The sequence below is a fragment of the Pagrus major genome, chromosome 4, assembly GCF_040436345.1.
Source record: "Pagrus major chromosome 4, Pma_NU_1.0".
NCBI classification, from domain to species: domain Eukaryota; kingdom Metazoa; phylum Chordata; class Actinopteri; order Spariformes; family Sparidae; genus Pagrus; species Pagrus major.
Genome location: NC_133218.1, coordinates 3,227,921 through 3,253,988, shown reverse-complemented (window position 1 = coordinate 3,253,988; position 26,068 = coordinate 3,227,921). Strand labels below are relative to the sequence as shown.

Below are 26,068 nucleotides of genomic sequence, written 5' to 3'. Positions count from 1 at the left end.
CATCTGTTCAGTTAGCACATCTCCCTGACTGTGTTTTCATGGGCTATTACTAACTGTATGTAGAGTAACAGTCTCAGTAAATGTTTATATATACAAGGATTGACGCTAATGTTGTGATGTTTTAATAAAAATATATTTTTTTTACAATTACACATTTTAAACCAATCTGTATTTGGTTATAATTGCCCATAAAAATGATAACAGACTTTATATCTGGTAAAACATGATATCACGTAGCAGGTGCATTTCTTAGTGATACACTGTAGAAGTAACATGGTGTGTAAGGTGGTGGTGTATCATTTAAAGGGGCTTTTCAGTTTCCAAACACTGAGTTGAGTCCTAGTGTTACAGGACTGGAATGAAAATACCTTCCTTTTTAATGTTTCCGTGCATAATGTATTTTGTTCGTATTTTGTACACGATTGCACTCGATGCAGCAGCCACCGCTCGAATTAACAAGCAGAAGCAAGGTGGAGTCTTTTAGAAACAAATCCTGTCCGTGGCACAGCAGGAAATGCTGCACCTATTTTTAACCACAAACACGCAGTTTTTCAGCTGGGACACATGGGAGGGCTCCAATTAGCTCACAGGAAACCCAGAGAGGCAAACACTGAGATAACTAATAACATGTCTTTCCCCACATGCTGACACACTGCACCAGAAGGAAAAAAAAAAAAACATGTTGAGAAAGATTTCATTTTGGGAGGAAGAATTCAATGCGGATTATAAGATGGTTAAGTAATGAAAATCAACACATTTTTATATGTGACAGCAGAGTATTACAGTGTGAAATGTGTGATTTAAGCAGTCACATGAATTTAGAAGACAGCTGAGTCCTTTACCGGCCTTTTAAAGTAAACACTTTGACAGGAAGAGAAATGTTTTTGTTCAGCTAATTTATTTATTTAGAATATTTTCAAGTCTCTCCCTCACTTTTTCCTTCATTCGTTGTTTCACTCGCTCACCCCTCTTTGACCCATTCATTCTTTGACTGTCTTTCTCATTTATACATCCACCCTTTCGTTCATTCATGCACTCACTCTCATTCATTCATTCATTGATCTTCTCTTTCATTAAAAAAAACATATCTCTTGATTCATTCACATATTTCTTCATATTTCCCCATTGATTCATTCACTAGCTGATGTTTGAATACCAAGTCATTCATTGATTCACTCGTGATCTAGTCTTTATTTTCTTCCATACACTAATTCATTAATTCATAAATTCATTCATACATTCGTTCTTCAGCTCTCTTAATTCATTATTTAATTCAGTCAGTCAGTTATTCATTGGTTGATTACGTCCTTACGTACATAGACTGACTTACCATACACTCATTCATTCATTTATGTATCCATTCATTCATTCATTCATTATTACCTTCTTCCTTTTATACACTGATCTTTATCATTCATTCATTCATTCATTCATTCATTCATTCTAAAGCTTGTTTAGCTGATTTCATTCATTCATTCATTCATTCATTCTTCAGCTCCTTGAAGAACTGATGAGTGATTAACTCATCAGTTCTTTCATTAATCTATATATTCTTAACTAACTAAGTTTATTTATCAATGAAAACATTTAGTCATTTATACCCTGACAAGCAGGTTGACAGTTCCTACTTATTGATTTACAACTTTTCATTTACACTCACTCACTCACTCACTCACTCACTCACTCACTCACTCACTCACTCACTCACCTTTCTACCCTCTCATGGTTGTTGAATACATCAGTGACTGCAGCTGATACAGTTACCCTCTTGTCTCTGTTTAATCCTGCTGAATTGTGAATGGAGTTTGGTGTAAACAGAGTTTTCTCACAGAGGTTAAAACCAAAGACCTAACTTCTGGGCTCTCTGAATGTGTTCGACCCTTGCACAAAGGCTACATCTAGATAAATAGCTACAGCATGAGAAGCCTGACTCGCTAAATCAGTCGCCTCCATTTATAACCTACTGTGTGACCGCACCTTCGGGTTCAATGCTGCACACACTTGATACTTCCTTATTTACTTTACTGCTGCAAGCAAATCCACAGATCATTTAAAATGCATTCAAAAGAAATGAGTTTGATATTAAATGTCACTATCATTAATAGTGGGGTAAGATAGCCAAGAATTTTAATTAACAAGAATGGTCTGAAAGAAGAGATTAAAGTGAAGGGATGATATTATCTGCACTGATGGAAGATTTACGTAATCGTCAGTCACAGTGAAAGAGGCTGTAAGAATGTGGTTCAAGTGAGGCTCACCTGAGATTAAATGAAAGCCTAAGAGTAATGACACGAAATCTCACTCATTTTTAACTTGCTCTGTGCGATGATGTTATCTGTTTCTTAACCATTGAGAAAAACAATCCACTTATCAGTGTGTTTCATTCAGTCTCAGTCTGATGAATAATTTTGAGACATTCTCTGTTTTTCTGTACACAAGATCGTGTGTGCAGAGGACCTCTGGCCCACACAGAAAGATACTGTGGCTGCAGGAAAAATCAACAAATCAAAACATTTGTTAGTAAAAAATTAAATGGAATTTTCCATCAGTGCTGTGGCAGCAGCTGAAATCTGCCAACTGCAGAGTCTAACGTCTAATGAAGAGGCAGAAACCATAGCTGTATAAAACCAGGAGTTGGCTGGAGGGAGAAAGGATTTACTGTTAGTGGCCTGAAAAGTAAAACAAAAATCCTAAAAGAGGACGTTGTGGTTTTTCTGCATAATCCAACAGACGTCAGTGAAAGCCTTCCAAAATAGCAGCGTGGACCTAGCCCAAGGAAAATGAAACTGCAAAGTCCCTTGAACATAAAGATGTTTTTCACCCTGGGAGGAGCGAGCGAAGCCAAAAACTGGTAACAGTTGTCCGCTGGGAGAATCTTTTCCACATCCTGTTTTTAATAACACCTCAGAGCATTTAGAAAATCAACAACCAAATATAAAAACATAACTCTTTACAAAAGCAGCCCTGTCTTGGCAGTGTGCCTTATCATTAACTGATGTCTGATCCATAAAAGATTAACCAAATATGATTTAAGCCACCGAAAATAGCTCTTTATCCTTCTGCTTCCTTTTCATAACATGCAAAGACCTCAACTATTCACCTAAAGCCTGAAGAGTGGGATTCTGTACCCACTCTCATACATTTAAAAATGACTTTATCCACATATGCTAATGCAGTGCCCACTAAACTTAACTCCGAGGTTATGAATTTACATATATCAGCTCAGAAACTAGAAATTAGCCACAGCTCTCACCTCGAAGAGAAGCCATCAAGAACATACTAATTGGAGCCAAATTGGATCCGCTCAGAGAGAGAGACAAGGAGCAGAAAGGCACGATAACAAATTATCTGAATGAGAGGTAAAGGAGCATCAATAAATTAAAACCGACCTACTGCAGTAAATGAAATCAAAAGGAAAACAGGAACTGTGGGAGGGTGTGCGTTGTGTGTAGGAGTGTGTATGTGTGTGATCAAAGAGGGAAACAGGGAAGGAGGGAGGCTGCAATGTGCCACTGAGGGAAACAGTCGAGCAGCTCCAGTTTACATTCAACAGATATTTGCAGAAGATAGACGGAGAAGTTATTTGAGCACATGTGGCAGCTAAAGTGACATTTCAGCTGGTACCAGAGACATGCACAGACATTTTGAAAATCAGCGGGTCAGTGCGACTCAAACATGGTACTCTCCAGATGCTTCACGTATTTTCTTACAGTATCAAACAGTGTCTTGAGCATAGAGATCTCCTCTCTATGGCGCTTACGGAGTGGGCCGTTTCACTCATAATTACTGGTAACAAAACTAGAAAATGTAAAACGAACATCCAGTTTGCACAATCAGCATTAATGTAGGCTATAATAGATGGCATATTGGTTTTACTGTCAAGACAACATCCTTATCCCTAATCGCACAGGACTAGTATTACCTGTGGACCTCTAGTCTTTTGTAATATCGCGGAGGATATTAATTCCGTGCAGATGTATTTTGCCAGACATAGAGGTCCTGTGATAATATTAGTCCCATTCGAATCAGCACGCTGGTGATTTGGGGTTGTATATCTTTGAAAACCACTATTTTCTGTTGTCATGCAACTGAACAATTATGAAATTTGATCGTGGCTCATAACACATTGAACAGCAGTTAACAGCTGTGCTATACCGGTGTTTAAAAGGACCAACCAAAAGTTGTAGTATTCCACAAAGCATCTGTTACTTGATCAAAAGAGCTGCAATTGTATATTTATGTTTGTAACACAGGCAGAAAGTTTGTGTGTATGTGTTTTGTGTGTTGGTTGTTCTGTGTGCTCTGAGGCTTTTTCGTAGGAGCTGGGACTGGTTTCCGTGGTCAGCTGGAGGTCCTGCACTTCACACACCTGCAGCTCATCTAATGATCAAGCGTCAGCTTAACAACTCTGGTCGTCTCTACACACGCTGCCAGATTGTTTCCACATTACTTTGAGGTATCTGTGGCTGAACCTCTCCATCTATTTCTAGTGTTCTTTGTACTCGTTTGCCAGGCTGCTGCCTTCTCGAATAACTTTTGTATCTCCTCATCGTTCCTAGAGCCAGTGCCATCCTGAGCTCCAGCGCCACAGCCACTCTGCTGCCCAGCTACCTGCTCCTCAGTCCACAGCCTGATCGCTCTGGCTTCACACTCACCACAGCCTTCACCTGAGCCTCAGTCTGCCTGCACCGTCAGCCCTTACGCTGAGCCTGAGCCTACCTCCACCTATCCCACCACCTAAGCTTGTTTTCAGCCTCTAATAAATTCATTTTATTTCACCTACTCCCAGTCTTGGTGTCCACGTTTGGGTCCTGCTACAACCAAACCATGACAAGTAAAGTAAAATACAAACATTTTTCTTATCCTGTGCTAATGCACCGCATGGAACACAAACCTGAGATGGTCATTTCTAAATCACATTAGGGTCGAATAGGGCTCTTTATATAAAACTAATTTGCAGTAAATCTGTAATGATTAATTTCATTAGTTAATCTGCTGATTGTTTTCTTGATTAAGCGGCTAATCGTTTAGTCAATAAAAAACATTAGAAATGTCCGTCACAGTATCCTAGAGCACAAGCCAGTTTCCTTAAATGCCTTTTTTTTTGTCCGACCAATGGTCAAATCGCAAAATGTGTTCAATTCACTTTAATGTAAGACCCAAAAAAGCAGTGAATTCTCATATTTGAGAACCTAGATCTATAAAAAGTTTGTGGTTTTGTTTGAAAGTAAATACATTTCCTTCTTTCCTTAAACCAATCAATTAATCAACAAACTCTAATTTGTAGCAACCTTATCTTTGAAAGAAACATAATGAGAAAATGTCATTAATTAGACAAGGAATGATATTTGTTCAACTTGTTTCAACTACAGTATTATTAAAGCAATAGTTAGATATTTTGGAAAATACACTTTCTTGTGAAGATTGAGACGACTGTCATATCTATTCAGTAAATATGAAGCCACAGCTATCAGCTAGTTCGCTTAGCTTAGTGTAAAGAGAGCAAACAAAGGGGAAACGGCTTGCTTGGCTCTGCACCTCTTAGGCTCACTAATTAACACGTAATATCTTGTTGTTTTTTATTGTGTGTATGATCCCGAGGGTCAAACCGCCACTTTGTAGTTTCACTGGGGGTTATGTGCCAGACTTTTTCTTGGCTGGGACCAGCTAACTGGCCCTGATGTTAGCATTATATGTATCATACAGGCTGGGACTAGAATCCATCTTCTCGTCTGAAGTAAAAAAGCGTGTTTCAAAATGTCAAGGTTTGTTCTTGATGGTATGTTGAGGCACTCACAGCACTGGGTTAAAGCAAGGGAAAGATTTCTTGGATTAATGCTGAAAAAGTAGAAAAGCGACTTGAAGCATGAGACAAAAGGTGTTTAACAGAAATCACAGTCTCTCTTTAACCGAAAACCAAAGTGCTTTTGTTGCCTTAATCCAACCACTCCCGGGACTCAAACCCTCGGCTCTGGAGTCAGAGTGCTGCACTTTGTGCTCTTAACATGCGCCTCAACATCCCCTTCACGATTTCTGTGCAGTACAAACATCATTGAACATGATCCAGGCAACAATTACATTTCCCATCGCATTATTTAGAAAGCAAATTACTACTGCGCAGCATCATTCCATGGAGATGGGGTCAACAAATAGGCATGGAGAAAAAAGACTTGCTGGAGACAAAGTGTGTAAGAAATGGTTGGTAGATATTCCAGTGGCAGTGATTCACCCGTTGGCCAGCTGCTGCTTTGAATTAATTTCTATAAAACGCTCTCCCTTCCCCTCAGCTCCCTATTTCTGTTTACTGTGGCAGTGCCCTGCAGAGAGAGGCGACAGAGACAATGCACAACACCCGCTATGATGTTTATTTTATAAAGCTGCTTTAACCTCGGCTAACCAGTGAACACTTACATTATTAAGGTGCTAAACAATATGAGGTCCAAGATATCTAACGCAACATGATGTGAGAAACAGCATAAACACTGAAAATGTCCCTGCACACATATTGCAAAGATTCAAGGCTAACAGTTTAAACACACGACCACAAAACCAACACAAACATAGTCAGCGTGCTGTTTCAGGCAAACCAGTAACTGCTGAGTAAATCACCCACATAAGCTGTCCAACCGCTCATCATCTGTACCCAAAACAAGGACCTTCTTGCTGTGAGATGATAGTGCTAAACACTGAGCCGCTGTGCCGTCCCACCTACACAACTGCATTGTGTGCATTCACACACAAAGAGGAAGATGAACTGTGAAAGGGAAAAAGTTCCTCCAGTTGCTGGCACAGAGATGAGCTTGGACTCTGAGGGTGTCAGGGTTTGGGTTTTTGTTTTAGTTTCTTCCTGTTTTATTTTGGTAAAATGTATCATCATGTTTTACTCTCCACTTCCTTTCTTTGTGTTTTCCCCCCGCCTGTTTTGATTGCCCTATTAGTCTCGTATTAGTCTTCCCTTCATTATGTATTTAAAGGGATAGTTCGGGCCTTTTGATGTCAGGTTGTATGAGTTACTTATCCCTAGTCAGTGTATTACCTGCAGTAAGTGACTGTCAACTCTCCCCCTGTGTGGAGAAGCAGCACGTAGCACCAACAGGGAAGCAGAGCATTGTACTGCTGAACAGCACCGACAGCAAGACGTATTTTAGCCACGTAGAGGAAGGCCCATCTAAAATATATATATATATATATATCCATTTAAGTATACACTTTATTTTAAACATTTTTGCCATCAGACAGCCTTTTCCTTTGGGACTACATTCACTAAACCGTACAACAGCCGTATTCCTACGCACAAGCACAGCTATGATTGCCCTGTACTGTATTACGCGGCTGTCTGACGACAATGTAAAGCCCCAAAATTTTTCAAAATATAGCGTACAATAACAGATATATATAGTTTTAACTGGGCTTTCTGTTGAGTGAATTCACCATTTTGTACTTCTGTATACCCTATATAGTTAATTTAAAGTATCCCACAATGCATTGTGAGAAGTAGTGTACAACCTATGGTCACTAACCAACCATCTTATACCATCATGCACTGAGCTGGAAAAAAAAATGACCCAGTGTCTAAAAGTATTTTTTCATTTGACCGATGAGCTTGTCATGTTTTACCTGCGTTCACTGCCTGTGTCCTCATGTTATCCCGGTTTGTGCTTAGTTTTGTTTTAACCCGCGGATTACCCCTGTTTGTTGCCAGCCTTTTTCGCCTGTCTTTTGTTACCTGCACTTTGGATTTTGGATTTATGGACTACATCCTGTTCAGTAAAGCTCGCTTTGTGTCTGCATTTGGGTACTCACCTTTGTTTGCCAAACCTCAACAGAAGGTGAGCATGAAAGATTTCAATGTCCCGGACAAATGGGAGAAATCCTAGTCAAATAATTCTCAGTGTTCATTGAGCTTAACAACCCAAAGCGTTGGTGTTTGACAACGTGCGAGGGGTTGGAGTGCTTCCTGGACTCAAATTCAGTTAAGAGATAACTCTCTTTTTAACTTAACTTTAACTCTCTTTTCTTAGATCTCTCTCAATTTGAATTCCATTAAATGTGGAGTAGAGAAAAAGAGTTGATTTAAAAATCACCAGAAAACTCCAAGGCACTCTGTTTATCAACCAGGCATGGTCATGTTAGACCTTAAAAACAAACTCTGACATGTTTCGGCATCAAGCCTTCGTCAGGGAGTCAACACAACGTTTTTTTGTTTTCAAGGTCTAACGTGACCATTAATAAGGGCATCTTTTGAGTTTATGAGACTTGGAGTTTTCTTGTGATTTTAAATCAACAATTTTTCTTTTTTTTTTTTTTAATCCACCTTCAAATTATGCTTAGAGGGATTTTTTGTCATGGGACATTATGACCGAAGAGATTTAAATATATTGAAATATGTTGGACTATGTCGGAAACTCAAAATCATCGATAAGAAAGTTGTTGTGACAAGACAAAGATTAATCACAATGTGATGAATGAATGGGGAACACATGAAGATGCTGTCACCTCATCAAGTGTGCATCTATGTACAAGCAGCCGATTGCAGTCTGACAGTCAGTTTTAAAATTCCTTTTGTTCTTCATCCCCTTTTTCATCATTATTGGGCACACAAACATCATTATTTCCCTGACTCTTTCACTATAAAACAAGCACACAGTGAGCGATATTGTTTACGCCAATCTGCACTCATCAGTCTCACCTCCAGCCTCTTTCTCTCACTGAAACTCTCTTCCGAGTATTTTTACATGCGAATGAATTGGCGCTACATCGTTATGGTACATAGTAACTCTTGTGCACAATTACAAATACATGTATAGAAATAAAGTGTGTGCAGACCATGAGACTGACTCATCTTCATGTAAGCGAGTCGAGCCCCGGCATCCTGATTGGTCGCGTACAGCATTCACATGCGTGCGCACACACGCACGCACACACACACACACACACATACACAAATGCATATTCCCGCACACACACAGTGAGATACACCCCAGGCCCTTTAGAGCGAGCATTAGTCACTCCACATAAAAGCATCTAGTCACTCCAAAGCAGGAGAGCAGAGAGAACGAGTGGGAGACGAGGTCTGTAGAGGTCTGGTCATGGCAGCCATTTTCCAACGCGTACAATCGCTGCTTGGGCAGGACAAAAGCCGAGAGAGCTTTAATGTTAGCGAGCCTGGCTCAAGATTACATAACAGTGATCGATACAGGAGGAGACGCCCCCTGATCCAGGCTCATCTAGGATTTGTGTTTTCCATGTCCACACTGGCCTGACTGACCATGGGGTGAAACTTGAGGTCATCTGACTGTAATAGATGTTGACTCCACACGTGGCACTTACATAACTGGAAATTACCTATCAACATTAACAGTTGTACAGAACTAGTGGAAAAAATACTTAAATTAAAGGCGTTAATTCAGCTGGACAGCACTTAATGATCTGAATTTAAGTAATTAATTTCTCTCTGTTGAAGAGCACTTCAAATGAGCTATATACCGTGCGCCTGTAAGGCCAGTTAGATAATGATGATATGCTGCTTACTGACAGTGCTATCAAACTGTGTAAGATGGTAATCATTGGAACGTTTTGTCTAGCTGCTCGTATCTGACAGACCAAGAGAAAAATGGAAGACGATCACACAAGTTTTGGAGAAAAGGGTGGAGGAAGAAGAGGGATAGTTGCAAGTGTTATAGATTTCCAGCTGCAGTCACACAGGTTTTTGTAGTAAAAGTCCGAAGCAAACAGTGCAGAGATTTTCAGTTAAGGCATAGTATATATACAGTAAGAGCACTCTACTCTTTCCTTCACTGGCATCCCGACTTAATGGCTGTAACAGAGAGCATTTTGACAATAACTACTAAAAGCTATGTGAGTTGAGTTATGTTATGTACTGTACATGACATTATTTACGCCCATTTCATGAGAAAGAATAAGCCAAGTTTTGGTTTTACTTGGGACACTTACAGTCATATCCTGGGTTAAAGTCCTGACTTCCTCCTTTGCTAAGTAAGTAAGTACTACAGCCCCTAGAGGTCACCATCTGACAATAAATGTAAATATGAGTAGTAATCTGTTGCTTGCAAAGACGACCTTACAGCCGATCTTTAAGGGAGCGTAGGCTACATGATTAATTGGCTGACAAACATTAAGCACTGTATGTCACTATCTGCTGTACCTTTTGGAAGAACTAACTTTATCTAGCATCAATGGATTTTTGGCCATTAATAGCTGACTCCAAAACAAGATGACAGATACACAACCCTGTTACGATATAAGGTTGGTGTAGCTAAAGTGTTAGCAAGCAGTTGCCTATTTACACATCCAGTAGACAAGGAGCAACATTACATCACATTGTATCATGTATTTGTCCATAATTTACTGTCCACCAGGGACACCAGAGAAATATCTGAGCTTAATCTTTATATTTCTTCACTAGCTTGTTATTATTTTTGTCTGTATGCTGTTTGTTGTAGGACTGGGATTGTGCAATTGTTAATTAGGGTTTGATTGTAAATTAGATTGATGGAAGAAGTCAATTTGCAGCCCAGAAAGCTTCATAGAGATGAGTTGGTCATAATTCTCTGCATTCTCAAAAACATACATACATTTACAGTTAAATTAACATAAAAATAAAAAACCCATTAGTGGATAATTCATTCCAGTTAATAATATTCTTTATCGTTAAATCAAAAACTCTAAAAGTGGAACGTCCAGAAGGCTCAGTGTCAAAAAGATTAAAAAAACACACCTCCACACTGCTGCTCTAACACATTCCAGTCTGATGTTTACAAGAAATAAATCTTTTTTTACATAAAATCTGCTGTAGGATGTTTTGTTGTTAAAGTTCAGGCTGCATGAGATGTATGCTGTAGCCTAATATAGCAGGACTACATGAATAATGTAATTTGACCTCATCATTAGTTAGAGCCTCTGTAAAGGCTACTCCTCTTATTGGTGTTAAAATAAAGAGCAGATCTTTTGATTGAAAAGCCTCTACAGTTGTTATTATCTACATTATACACTTATTTCACCTGCTTGTATGTATTTCAACCAACAGCAGTAATAATAACACTTTCACACTTTCTTTTGTTGCTCCTGTCCGAACATGTCTGAAACATGTTACTGGCACCAAAAGGTAAAACACTAAATATATTGTCTTTGTTCTGTTTTACGCAGCGTCCCAACTGTTTGGAATCAAGGTTGTATAATGCAGACAATGGCAGCAGGTTAGTGTGACACCATCCCTGTGTCATCATGTCTGGTTTGTCCTACGAAGTCCTTGGTGCACCGGAAAAGGAGAATGTGTCTGTTGTCTAATCTAATCAAGAGAACCTTCTGGTATTTTTAGACTGTTTTAACAGCACGCTGTCTGCCTTTAATTGCAGTTCTGACCACCACTGATCCAACGAAAACAAAGAGGCAAATCAGATGAATCAATAATGAATCAATTCATTTCGCATTCATGTTGCGAGTCTTGAGGTTTGAGAAAAGCAAAAAATTACTATTTTAAAATTACGAAGTACTTAAGTAAAGTACCTGAAAATTGTACTTAAGAACAGTACTTGAGTAAACTGTACTCACTATAGGTTAATTTCATCTCTGGTTGTTCGAAATTTCGGCCCCAAATATCTGTTTTCAGTCTCCTCGATTTTCTACTACTTGGTATCGGTTGACCCCTAAAAGCCAAATTAAGAAGTAACTAACAATAATATAAGACATAAAGTACTAAAGAGTAATTTCAGCTTTGATAAGACAAACTGATACGACTCCAGTGGGCCTCATGTAACACAACATAAGCAGGAACAGGATATGAGCACATCTTTCCAAACAAAGCGAGAGTTTGTGTGCCTACATTTTCATGCATAAACCCAATATTTGCCTTACATTAGGTGCGTTTCACTGCGACAGCTAACATGCTTGGACTTTTTCCAAATAAGAGCAATATATGTAGATCAAGCAAACCTAATGAGCGGCACTGAATGACCTTGTGTAGTAGCATTTTTGATGCCTGTTTAGAGAACAGCATTTGTGCAGAGACTCTTGGACACAGAGATTTCAGTTTGCCTTTCGTTTCTTTTTCTATCTGTTGTATCTTGTCAAACCCAGCTGCTTGTTGTTGTATATGGTCAAGGTTTCCTCCGACGGTTCACTGGTTATTTATTCTGAATTTCAACATCTAAAGAATGCAGTGCCCTGGTAGCTCACCTGATAGAGTGCCCACAGTATATACTAAAGGTTGAGTCATTACTGCAGTGACCAGCTGGTGCCCTTTGCTGCATGTCTCCCCCCCCCCCCCCCCCCCCCCCCCCCCCCCCTTTCCTGTCTCCCTTCGCCTGTTGCTACCCAAATAAACAAAAGCGAAATTGGCATCTTAAGACAATTTGGACAACTTGATTCTGTTTTACAAACCTACGTGACATAATTCTGACACTTCATGGTGACATATTGTATCCACAAACATCATCTGCTGTTCTCTGCACTCTGGACCAATTAGAGGTTGACAGTTTTTGAGAATCCTATGAGTTACAGGAACCTAATGCGAGTTGTTCTGTCCTCTTTTTTTTCTTTTTTATTATTTGTTGTCTTCTTTGATTGCTGGTTGGTTGCAGCTATCGACCTGTGCATGACGTGCACAACACAGGGTCAGAATGAGAATGCAGTCACTCTTCTGCCATTGGGATAGGACAGGAGTTAAAATCCACTTCTGTGTCGACCTCTACAACACATACCACAGTCAGAGAAGCTGCTGTGTAAATTGTATTGCTTTATTAGTTTTGTATGCCTGGTATCTATCCATTCTTGTCCAGGACACACACTCAGACCATGCGGCTCAACCAAGAAAAAGCAAAAACTGCCACAGACATCTTTAGAGATTTAAATCTTTATATTACATTTTAAAATAGATGACTCCTGAAGAGCACGGATGGCTATCGAGTTCACACACCAATGCTTTTCCGGGCACATGCTGATGTTTGTGTGTGTGTGCGTGTGTGTGTGATTCCCACAGCGGGATCAGCATCTGCGGCTCCTCAAAAGTTTACAGGACCGGCAGGGCGCCCGTCCTCTGCTCACCAGCTCATCTTCACGGGGAGCGGCAGAGAAAACTTTCTTATGGTTGAGCAGCTGCTCCATTTAATCAAATCTCAAGCTTGTTCATGAAAAGCTGCAGCGCTGTGGGGTTTTAGGTAGCACTCTGGAAAATAAGGGGGGAAAAAGCCTAAAGTTGATATGACAAATCTTTGAAATGCTTACCTTTCCCTATGCCATAACAAATCTGTAATCCTCTGTTGGCCCAGATTGTCTGAGTGTGACGGCAAACTTAATCAACTTTTTGACCACACAATCCTCTGTGTACACTACAGGTAAACTGTATATAAAAGCAGTATACCTTATCATGCTGTAAATATTGATCTTATTTTATATTTGCCATCATTTTGGAACCTATAAAAAGCTTTTCTCTTGCAATGCATAACATGAAACAACTGCTGTTTTTTTAATAACTGTAAGGCAATAGCAGCTGATTTTTCCTGTGGGTGGAGAAACCCAACACGGAGGCACATGTGTAATTAGTAATGCAATCTATACATCTAGAATGAAGTAACACAATAAAGCCTGGGATACAGTCAGATTAATGCAGCCAATTAGAAAGCGGGGATACAGCGGAGGGTGCAAAGAATCAGGTTGCTATCCTTCAATGGAGGCACATTATGTAACAGCTGCATGGAAACCGTGAGCTGGTTTAAACTTACACCGGGGCTGTAATCCCAAAGGTGCTTTATTAACTGCTCTTGTCAGACTGGGCTGTGAACATTTTGTTTACGTGGAAAATGGGAAGTGACAAACAGTCTTTGTCAACTGCATGATGGCCTGGAGCAAGTAAGATGTTACCGTGGAGCAGAGAATTGATCAATAAAAGAGCACGATGTGAAATTGACTGTTTGTAATCTATTTAAACAGATATCAGTATATGAATTCAGAATCTGTCACAAGGGGAGAAGATTTGGGTCCTGTCAGAGTTATTTGTAGTGTGAGTAGTATTGACCAATCATGCTTGACTGGGCTTTGGTTGTCAGTCCATGTGGAGAGCAAAAGAGGCTGAACACATTGACTTTGAAAAGCATTTCTTGAACCAATCAGCTGTAGTCTAACGATGATTTAGCTTTTTATTAGCTTTTGTGTGGATGCACAGTGCAAACTTCTGCACAACTGTGGATCAACAGGTGTGAAGGAGAAGACCAAAGGTCCAGAGTCAGAACAAAAAACTCTGGCACATTGTTCACCTCGCTTGAGATCAGGAATACATTTTTAATAATAGTAATGTTTTGGTACAAAGACCTCCATCAACCAGGTGGTCTTTGTACAGAAACATTATTTTTAAATCATTTTTGTTTGTTTTTTTCGGCATTCACCTCCTTGATCTCAGACAGAGGATAACAAAACCAAGCCTTTTATTTCTGTCGATTTTGCATGTTTGATGAAATTGCCGGTGTCTCTGGCAGATGTTACCAGCTGTAGCTAACTTAATAATTCAGTTAACGATAGCTCAACGTTAGCTGAAAACGTGTTTTCAGGCTGGCTTTTAATGTTTCCAGCTGACTCGTTTTAAAATAAGAATCGTGTAAAAGGGGTCTGAAGCAAACATTTTAATCCCATTTTGTGTCATCAAAGAAAACGAAACATACATTACGTCATAGTTTTTATTATCAAAGATCTATTTTTTTAAATTGCCATCATCTTGTCTTAGTCAGGATGTTGATGAACGTTTATTGTCATAGTTTTCGTTAACGAAATTAAAACTGAAGCCAACCAATCCCAGGCAAATAGTTAGCATCTTCACCCGCTGATGATTCATGTCAAAGGCATGGAAATAAAGGAACAGGGCTGTTCTTGTATTGCAGTGTAGAGTAAGTTATAGTGTTTTTCACACACTCGTTTCGCTTTAAACGTTGCAAGAGAAACAGGTTTTAGGAAGAGAATTAACCGACAAACCAACATACTCTAATTCAGGTATTGTTGTATAAGAGTAAACTCCAATAATGTTAGCATTAACTCTGATAAGATGCCACACAGGAGGGGAAAACTACAGTGCATGTTTCCATTGTGAACAAGGTTTTTTTAAGTAACCCTGCACACTGTTGTAGTAAGTTAATGACATGCTCATTTGAGTAATGCATCTCTAATGTGGGTAGTAAGCTAGTTAGCTGGACATGCTAATGATTGCAGCTTAGATCAGGACACATAAACATACTTTTTGATCAATTTCTAACAATTTTGGGTTTGGGGTTTAAGAAAGAGACTCTTTAAATCAAAAACCTAACGGGCCTGCGATGCCTAACAAAGGTTGCTAAGCTACAATTGGATAATATCTGTTCACGGAGAGGAGTTTAGTGACTGTTCGTCTGACCCAGCAGAACCAGCGCCAAAAAATGCTGCTCATGCTCCCTCACCTGGTCAAGAGCCTGTTATCTTTATCTCAGAACTGTCTGTCTGGCTTGGACTGCAGCCCATCAATAATCAGAGTCAACGGACCTCTTGAGTTTAAATTGGTGATCCTATCTCAGTCTCTTTGAACCATTTGTTAATGATTTTACAAGAAGGTAGCTCCAACCGGCTTATTGTTTCAAGAGGCGACAATTATCGTAAATACTCACATGATGACAACAGCTGGGATCGTCTGTTGTGTGTGTTGGCAACGCAGACAGCCCTTTATCTGGCCTGATTAATGTATTGGCAGGACAGTTGACTGCAGAGACATTCCAGCTGCATGGACTTTCACTCTGCTTTTTTATTGTTTTCTCTTCATGTTTGGCTACTTCCAAGGAAAATATTTTTATCAGTGAGGCATGACTGCTCATCTATGATTATTTACAACAACTACTTAAAACAATACATACAGGATTCCTTTCTCAAACAATCAGGCATTATTAAGTTGTTCATGTCTAGGTTATTATGCTTGATTAATGATTTTTCTACAAAGTCAGTGGGGAAAATGGCTGATATATCAGTAGAGAAACTGTGAGAACAAGGAGAACTTTCCTGGTCACATTCTTAACACTTAAACCTTTTATGTGTTGTATTTTTAGGCAGTACTGTGCTGATAAAATGATGAAATCTCCTACGTACAACAGCCAACATTGCCATTGTGTGTACCATTGTGCATTCGAAAGAAAGAAACATAGAAAACATCAAAAATGGATCCACACTGGCGTTCAGTTGTCTGCAGAAGCAGATTTAATTACAACACTCATTCATAGCAACAGTAGTGTGTGGTGGAGGTCAGAGTGGTGATATCACATTAAAACTACCCTGCGGAGATTGTGACCACATGGAGCAATGTTTTAATGTGTTTGTGCCTCCCGCATGAAGATGCACGCACAAGCATGCAAGTGACACAATACACATTCCTCCCAATGGTTTCACACTAATTCGCTGACCAGCGGGTGGTGGTGATGTGGCAAGAAAAGCAGCAATGTACCAGCGAGTTAGCACACATGTAAACAGTGCAGGTATTATTTCAGTAAATTTAAACATCAAGTCTCACCTCTGGTAATACTGTTATACTTTTCTTCACTTCCAGCACCTGACTCGTGTTCATAATTGGACACTTCTGCATGCAAGTTTCAAGCCTTACTATTGTACCGAACGTATAACATGAACACATAATGAAAACCTACATGTGTTCTTTACATGGCTGTGCTATCGAGTTGTCAACAAGTTTCAGCATTGAATATGCCAAAAAGTAAGTCACCTGAAAAATAACTAACGAAATGATAATAAAATTACATGGTGGAATGGATCACATGGTTGATACATTTAGTTGCCAGTTTATTAAGAACACCTCACAAAAAACTAACTCAACAATGCCGCTCTCATCAAAAGGATAGAGCGTGTTGTATGTCCTGAAAAGGCAAATGTGTAAGTGTGAAACCACTGGATATTTTCAACAAAATGCCGGGACATTTTCTAGCTGCGTTCGTGGCAACACCTGGCCGTGTTTGTGGTGACAGAACCAGATAAGCCTAAACATGATCTTTTTCTGACCCTTACCAAGTGTTTATTGTGCCTAAACCTAACTAGACCAGAAGAATAGGTTTCTCTGTACATAAAATTGGAAGTTGAACATGAAGTTTCAACATATCCAATATAGTTTGGGTTGATATAAGGTTGTCATATGCGGTAGTGCATCATCCGAATTCCACTGCACTGTATGTTGTCCTTGTCTTTGTTGAGTGCTTCAGTCCAAAGACATGCAGGTCAGGTAAACGCCTAAATTCCCCTAAGGAGTGAAAATGAGTGTCTGCATTTATGTTAACTCTCTCTGTGAATATCTGGCAATCTGTCCGGAGTGTTCCCTGCCTCTCACCCGCTGTATGCTGGGACAGGCTCCAGCCCCCAGCCCCCTGTGACCTCAGCAGGTATTAGCGGCTGTAGAAGATGGATGGATGTCTTGGCTGCAGGTAGGAGTCATTTTCTGAGCATCTAAATGAGCCATTTGTCAGCAGGGTCAGCGGTGACTGTGACCTATGGTTGTCAGCACAATTTGGCTTCTGTTATGCAGAGCAGGTTGTTTCAATCTGGACGAGTCGACTGTCACATAAATAGTTGACTGCGGGGTGCGAGGAGCCTAATTCAGTGAAACATTTAGTAACGTAGATGCCAGTTTGAAAGCCACAAAGGAAAACCTGAGCACTGCTCGGTAACATTTAATCGACAGTTTAAAAGAGCTGATTAACTCTGAGACATTTCCGTTTTAGCTCCTCTGGTTTTTAGCACTTGAGCCTTTTTCCAGCGTCAGTTTGTGACCATTACAGCTGTATGAAAGGTTACGAGTGAAACTGAACGAAATGCAGTGTATGAGTATGGAGTCACTGATTCCATTTTTTCTATATTTTGGTATTTTAGGTAAAGTTTTCCTCTTCGATTACAGATTACATCATCTATCATGAGCTACCCTGCAGGATTTCCTCCTTGTGGAAACACTCCAGAGAGGCTGCACACTAAACAGCCACATTTTACGACAACAGTTTAGTGTTAAAATTGTGACTTTGTACCGGTCGAGCGCTACATTTTCAGAAAATGAACATTCTCCAATTCTCTATTGTCTTAATAGAAGCTTTGTCCGAGTCTAAGGCAGTAAAATTCAAGTTAGATGAATGTAGGACCATCACACCACAAAGCAAACACAATGCATCCTGTGGAAACAACCTCTAATCTCTTTGCTATGTGTCTGATAAGTCTCATTTCCACCGCTGTAACTATCCCCAGGGACTATGACTCCTTGGAGGGACTCAAGTCTAAATTAAGTTTCGGGAACATTATTTTACCCCCCAACACAGTCCCTGTTCAAGGGGGGGTTGTATTATCCAAACAATATGATGTAAAATCGTACTACAAGCCAACAAGGCTGCCAACGGTCGACCGCAGTTTGAGTCACACCACTGGATTTTTTTAATGAGACCTGGGGACATTTCCACCTGTTTTTGTGGCAGTAAAAGCAGCTTTTTTTTTCAAAGGAAGTCAGACCATCTCCATCCGTGATAACAAGCCAACAAGGCTGCCAAACCACAATTCGGTTCACACCACTGGATGATTTTAAGAACGCCTGTGGACATTTCCACCTGTTTCTGTGACGAAAACCTGTGTTTTTTAAGGAGAACTGTGGACATTTCCAGCTGTTTTTTGTGGCAACCCAAACCGGCTATATTCAATAGGAAGTCGGACCATCTCCATCCGTAATTCTGGTGACCAAAATAGGTATTTTAAGCCAAACAATGATTTTTTTCCATACCCTAACCAGGTGTTTTTTGTGCATAACCCTTACTAGAGCGTAAGCACAGTGTCACATAGAAAATTCAACCTACACAAATGTAAAATTGCAACATAAAGAAACATTCAGTTCGAACTTATCTTTGGTTTTCGCAGAATGTACTTGAAATGTAATATTCCCAGGTCTTTAGATCTTGGTGGAACTGCAGACAACAACAGGCTAAAGCCTGCCTTGTCAGCAGTTCCTAGGACTAAAAGTTCTGGGTACTTTGGGTGCAAACATGGCTTCAGTTTGTCGTGTTAAAGCAACATTATGTAGAAATTGGCATTTAGTTCAATTTGGCGCCCCCCGCAGTTCCTGAATGCAACACCACTGTCATAAATACAAATCCCAGGTCTGTGATGTAATGTAGGTGCTAACTACAAACAAAACTAATTAAGTCATAACAATGTTATGTGTTGAAAACTTGTATCTTTGAGTAAACATGTATGTAACGCTGTGATCCTACACTCTCACTGAAGTCACATAGTGCAGAAACAAGTGATAGGTGGATGGATGGATGAGACAGAGACACCATTCACCCTATTACAAGAAAAAAAAGCTTCAAAATTGAATTTGAAGCTTTTAGTTTAAGGTTAAAAACAGGTTACATAATGTTGCTTTAACATATTAATACAAATTTCCAGAGACTTCCTGGCTAAATAAAGTAATAATACATTTTGACAGTGTATTAAAATTGGGTAAAAATGCAGGAGCCACCTCAGGGCCCTTCACTAATTCAGGTACAACAAACTAATTACACAGATAACCTGGGAGTTTTGTGGCCCCTGAAAGTCTGCGGTTCTGCGTAGATACAAATGTAACTCTGACCAGTCGAGTTTATTCTACAAGAAAACCTGAATCATTGTGATTCACTGCTGTCTGTACAGCGCAAACATTTATCAATGAGGAGTCCATCCACAATACAGTATAGTACTGTAGCTGTGTCAATACCGGTTAGAGCTGAGACGCATCACTTTTATTTTCAGTAAATCTGTTCGTCCAAATCCAATGATTAACCAGTTAATTATTGAGTCCATATGAGACAAAAGCACATCACTGCAAACTGTTTATTCTGTCTGACCAACAAGCCAAAAGCCCCAAATATCTTCAACGTACTCGTATGAAATAGAGTCAAGCTCAAGTCAAACTGTCACACAGGAGAGAACCAGCAAAAGTTTGGGGTCCTTCACAGATAAATGCCTCAGACTCTTAATTGATAATCAAAACTTTCTTCTGATCAACTCGCCTCATTTACACCCTGTTCTTCCTATTATTACATAACCTGCTCTGACATTTTGTACCGCACGCTCACTTTCTTTCCACCTCTCCTCTATGTCCTTTGACAGGCATGGAATACTTTGGGAGAAATAACCATAAATAACTCTCACTTTGTCACATGGCCCGGCCATATGGTCTAAATCTGCACTACAAAGGCTCGCCGTGCACGTGACAATGGGACGCTATGAGCAGTCAAAACCATTCAGCTCGGCTCCGTGGCTCAGGATGATACAGGCTGTTTTCACAGTCAGCTCAGCAGCTACAGGCCTAAGAATATGCCTGACCCACACACTTTGCTTGAAAAATGTTTTGGATTGCGCCTCTCGCCATAAGCCACATTATGTAAGTGTGAAGTGTGAGAGGTATCAAGAGGAGTTGGCCCAGTGCCAGGATGGTGTGTGCGTGTGTGTGTGTGTGTGTGTGGTTGTGGGTGCAGGTGATGAAAATATCTTGTATGAATAGTTCTTCTGAGGATATGAACACACAGTGCAATAAATTATTATGCGCTGATGCAGTGATTATGTGCTGAGGAATGCTGAGAGGCACTGGTGGAGTGAGTGGCAGCACGGATGGATCTGAAGCATGAATACAAATGTGTATTGATTCAGACAAATGTTGGCTTATTTGTGAGAACACTCTGTAGTACATTTTGATGCATTTTATCAATACTCAAAGCACTGCTACATACGTCAAGTTACATTTTGGCAACAATCATCATGTTTTTGTCAACTTTTTCCCAACAGATGACAGTTTCTTAGGCCCAGAATTTTTGTGCATCATGGAGAAATGTTGACATATTTCAATTCATTAACTTTTGTTCTTGTATAAGTTTATGTTTTCAATATATGCTGTATATTTTGCGATCCCATCTGCAAACTTTGCACATCTTAAAGACCCCACCACACCTGTTTTTAAACATCAAACTATTTTGCTTTCAATAATAATTACCTCTGCCACAGAGGTTAGGTTTTCACCCGTGTTGGTTTGTCAGCAGGATAACAGAAAAACTACTGAACGGAGTTCTTGGATGGAAGCTGGGTCTCGGCCCAGAATAGACCCAATTAATTTTTGGTGTGTATCTGGACAAAGGGACTGATCCAGGAATCTTTTCTCACTTTTTAAAGCATTGCAATTAAGGTGTTTTTTCAACATTTTCGTTAACTTCTCTGGCTGCATGGATAATCAGGCGTATTTAGGTGGCTGGTATCTATGAATGAGTACAATTGATGTGGGTCGTTTACATTTTTGATTGATACAGAGCTGTCCAGTTTGATGTTGGATTATTCTTGATTGAATTAAAGGGGGACTGTTTGGCTTTGGCGCTCTACTGAGTGCCATACTAGTTCTTCTCTGATATGTGTTGTCCACAAATAAGGCTCATTAGGTAATTAAAAAATCTTCAAATTACATTTACTCCTCCCTGATTGAAAATCCTGAGTCTATGTACATAAAGTTTAACTGCTGGACACAAGATGCCTCCGACTTCACTAAAAGTCCATTGGCAGTGTTTCAAGTTTCCACATCACACTTCGCATATTTAACAACGACTGAATCCAAACTAGTTGCGATGTCTCAAAATCTTGCTCATATCTACACGTCTTAAACTGAGATTAAAGGTGAGCACAGAGAACTTTCATCGAGAAAACAGCCTTTTAGTGTCGAACTCTGCAGACTGCAGTTCAAACATCCAACTGAAGCAACAAAACACATTTTTGAATGGAAGGAGCTTTAAGGTTTGCCTGCATGCCTGGAGACAACTTGTGTTGATTTAGGCGGCAATAAAGTTTCAGTTTTCACATTTGAAATCATACAAGTCATGGTTTAGGCTGAACTAATATATCAAGGCTTCACGTGTCACAGTGTACTCATGCTACACCTGCTGTGGAAGGTGAGAATACTGTCAATAAGACGACTGGAGAGCAGTGACAAAATAAGAAAACTAACGCCAGTTATCTTTTGATGTGAACACAGTCAGGACTGTCCAAAAAAGCAGGAAGTAACATACTTTCAGACTTATTTAATAGAATAAACTTCTGTCCTGAAGCTTCAGCTCAAGTACTGCATGTGTAAACTCTCTCCAGACACTAATGATGAGACACACAATCCATTGTGGTAACCTTTGGCATACGTTCTCAACAGCCTGACCCATTGTCCCCTTAGATTAGATAATTACAACTGTTATGAATGAGATGTCTGGAATATTGTTGTATAATAGACCTGTTAGATAATACACCTGAGTGTAGCATAAACGTTGTACAGGGCAGGAGAAACATGAACTGACCACATGACGACAGGAATAAGCGCCAGCGTCCATCTACAGTATTTTACGCACTATTACGCACGCGTAATTACGTGTCATTCATTGGTCTGAAGGACGACGAAGAGTTGGAAAATAAATGTCAGGGTGGAATACCACTAAACATGCTGTATATCTAAATATGGCTCGTTGTAAGTGTTGCATTATTGTCCCACTCATCATCACTGGATAATAATCACTGTCACAGAGGATCTGCACAGGCTACATACCTTGGAAGACATCCACATCCCAGATGGTCCTCTGAGCTCGGAGATAATCATAGTCCTCATGAGAAAAAAAAATATTTTGTGCACGAAGTCCAGCGGACAGAAGATGAAGTTGCTCGCAAACTCCACTCCAAGGAGTTTCCACGACAGAGTCATTTTTGCTATAGCTTTCCATCTGCGTCCGTGTAAAGGGATATTGTCATTTTGAGGTGGTTTAAATCAAACTGGGGAAACTGTTGTCGCCAAGGCCCCCAAGCCTGTCCGTACAAAACCTGGCGGGGCGAGTCATTTCTCCAGCCATTTATAACTCTGATGGTTTCCTGTGCTTAGCTCTCATGGTGGCTCAACAACACAAGGCTTATTTTGGCCGGTTGTGGAAAAGCATATTCATGTAGATGACGTAGAAATAACTCTAGCCCTGGTTTATTTAATGACTGCTAAATGCTATGTCTTATCAATGAGCGTTTTGTTAATACTAAGTGTTGGAACACTAACAAAAGTCTTTTATCTGTCTTCGGCTTTTCCTTTAATGGAGTCCAATTTTTATTGGCAGCGCATGAAAGATGTTATTAATATCCTTAGTTTGCTCTCTTTGAGGAAGCAAGTCAAACATTCTTCAGCTAAGTGGTCAGAGGATGACTAAATTATCGCCATTTGCATGGCCTACAGTTTCTGTCTCTAAAATAAAAATCAGCCAAACCCAGCGCAAATTCTACATTTAGTGCAAACAAATTTTTAAACTTTATTGCATAACAGCAAAACGACCATCCCTACCCTTTCAGTTATTGACAGATGAAACTCATAAAGTGCGAATGCATAGCCTGTCTCGTCTCGAATTTCGATTTGATCTCAGCCCGCACAGGTTAGATGATTCATTAATTAACCGATTAGACAAATACTGGTCGTAATTGTTCCTAAGTGGAGAAGATTTGGAGAAACTATTCTGAGATGGAGAGAATGAAATATTTCAACCTGCCAATTGGTGACGTGTGTTTGTGTGCGTGCGTAAAACTTGTGTTAGGGGGGCCACCTGCTCTTGGGCACACTGTATCTTTATAGGGCGAATTCTTCCACAGAAAAAAAGGAAAATAAAAGGACACTACTTGTAATCACACGTCAGTCTGAATGGATTTTGAGTTAGTACTGTTTTTCCTGCCTATGTCTGTGCCGTTTCCTTTACTGGGGCTCTTGTCCAGCCCGCACAGCGACTCCGTCACCCCCTCCTCCATCTCCATATACTCCGCTTTGTCACCCATTGAGGAGCCAGAGGGCGAGCCTTTGAATTTCCTTAGAAAGTCCGGGAAATACGGGCAACCCGGGGGCATGCTCTCCACCACCGGCGTCTGGTCTTCATTATCGGTCTCCCTGTGGTAAAAGTAGTTGAAGTTGGACACTATGACCGGCACCGGGAGCGCGATAGTTAACACGCCCGCGATGGCGCAGAGGGAGCCCACTATCTTCCCCCCGACGGTGATGGGCTTCATGTCACCGTAGCCCACCGTGGTCATGGTCACCACGGCCCACCAGAAGGCGTCGGGGATGCTCGTGAACTGGGAGGTGGGCTCGTCCGCCTCGGCGAAGTACACCGCGCTGGAGAACAGGATGACACCTATGACCAGGAAGAAAATGAGGAGGGCCAGCTCCCTCATGCTGGCGCGCAGGGTATGACCCAGGATCTGCAGCCCCTTGGAGTGCCGTGACAGCTTGAAGATGCGGAACACCCTGACGAGGCGGATTATTCTCAGGATGGCAAAGCTCATCGCTTGCTGCCCGTTGCCTTGGTGCTGCGCCAGGTCCGTGCCGAGAGTTATGAAATAAGGCAAAATGGATACAATGTCTATTGAGTTCATAATGTTTTTAAAGAAAGCCGGTTTGCTCGGACTCGCAAAGAAGCGGACTATAATCTCAAAGGAGAACCAGATGATGCAAACCGTCTCCACGATGAAAAACGGGTCGTTGAATGGAGTAAATCCGTGGTCAGGCTGAGTGGAGTTGTGTCGTGGCTGCAGATACTCTTTTTCATCCCTGAACTCCGGCAGCGTCTCCAGGCAGAAAATGACAATAGAAATAACTATAACCAGGACGGACACCACCGCTATCCCCCTGGCAGGACTCGAGCTCTCCGGATACTCAAAAAGCAGCCAGATTTGGCGCTTGAACTCGTCCTCGGGCAGAGGCTTTTCCTCCTCTTTCACGAAACCCTCATCCTCCCGAAACTTGAGTATCGCCTCTTCCCCGAGTTCATAAAACTTCACCTCCTCGGAGAAGATGTCAAACGGGACGTTGACGGGTCTTTTCAACCGCCCCCCTGACTGGTAATAGTACAGAATGGCGTCAAAACTCGGTCGGTTCCGGTCGAAGAAGTATTCGTTCCTCAGCGGGTCGAAGTACCTGATTCTCTTGTCGGGGTCTCCCAGGAGGGTGTCCGGGAACTGAGTGAGAGTCTTGAGCTGAGTTTCAAACTTCAGCCCCGACACGTTGATGACAACTCTCTCGCAGCAGCCGCACTCGCTGTAAACATTTTCGTATCCGGACTGGGGGCGCCTGTCAGTGATCGACACCGTCTCCTCCTCATCATCCATGTTACACAGAAAGCTCGACCTCTTGCTGCCCCGGTCCCCCCCCTCCTCCTCCTCCTCTTCCTCGGCTCCCTCGGCCTCTTCCTCCTCTATCATGATGTCCTCCTCGGATCCGAGCAGCGCCAGCTCCGAGTGGCGCAGGTCCCCGCCGAGTGTCGTCCGGCTGCGTCTCCACCGTCCGACGCCGCGCTGCTTTTTCCGCTCTCTGAGAACTCTCTGCTGCTGCTCGGGCTCCTGCTGGTGCTGTGGCGGCTGCGAGGAGGAGGTGGAGGAGGAGGAGGAGGAGGGGCGCGAGGCGGTGCCGCCGCTGCTGATGTTGGCGTTCGTGGAGGAGGCGGCGCGAGACTGATGCTGGCGGTTGTTAAGGAGATGAGCGCTGGAGGAGGAGGAGGAGGAGGTGGAGGTGGAGGTGGAGGTGGACCCCCCCACGCCGCTGCCGCCGCCGCCGCCGCCTCCTCCCTCCGCACCGGACCCACCTTCGGCAGCGGCCGCCGCAGCCGCCGCTCTCGACTGGGCAGCCTGGCGCTCCCTCTCGCGCTCCCTCTCCCGTGCGCGAGCTTGGGCATATCCGTAAGGCAGGTGACTATTGCACCCGCCGTCCGCACCCACCATGGCAAACTCCATTTTAAGTCAATGAGCGGTTCGGTCCGTGAAGCGCTACAGAGACCGCCTCGGGGCGACGTGGATGCAGGCCAGAGGAGAAAAGTTGCAGCTCAGCGCGCGCAGAGAGAGAAAATGAGGCATCAACGGGTTTCGACCAATCAGTTGTGGATGTGAGAATGTCAGAATAACAAACACACCTCAATTAGGTCCATGTCGAGAGCGGTCCATGTGGCTACTTACATGGTAGGAGATATTAATCAGCCTGTCTTCCCGCTCAGGCACAGGC

The 26,068-nt window shown here is 41.5% G+C and overlaps 1 protein-coding gene across 2 annotated transcripts; it reads right to left on the bottom strand.

The window, feature by feature from the left end:
* Window positions 1–23,709: 23,709 nt before the first annotated feature.
* On the bottom strand, window positions 23,710–25,803 carry kcna4 (potassium voltage-gated channel, shaker-related subfamily, member 4). Of its 2 annotated transcripts, XM_073464680.1 has the most exons (2): window positions 25,601–25,803; window positions 23,710–25,555 (listed from the first exon to the last, which is right to left on the bottom strand). In XM_073464680.1, the coding sequence occupies exons 1-2, from the start codon at window positions 25,801–25,803 to the stop codon at window positions 23,710–23,712; spliced, it is 2,049 nt and encodes a 682-aa protein (XP_073320781.1). The 2 variants fall into 2 exon arrangements, with proteins under 2 accessions (XP_073320781.1, XP_073320780.1); XM_073464679.1 differs by having other exon boundaries at window positions 23,710–25,803.
* Between the last annotated feature and the right edge of the window lie 265 nt (window positions 25,804–26,068).

Bases quoted from the DNA above. Each gene is read 5' to 3' on its own strand.
- kcna4 (XM_073464679.1), bottom strand. From the start codon at position 25,803: ATGGAGTTTGCCATGGTGGGTGCGGACGGCGGGTGCAATAGTCACCTG.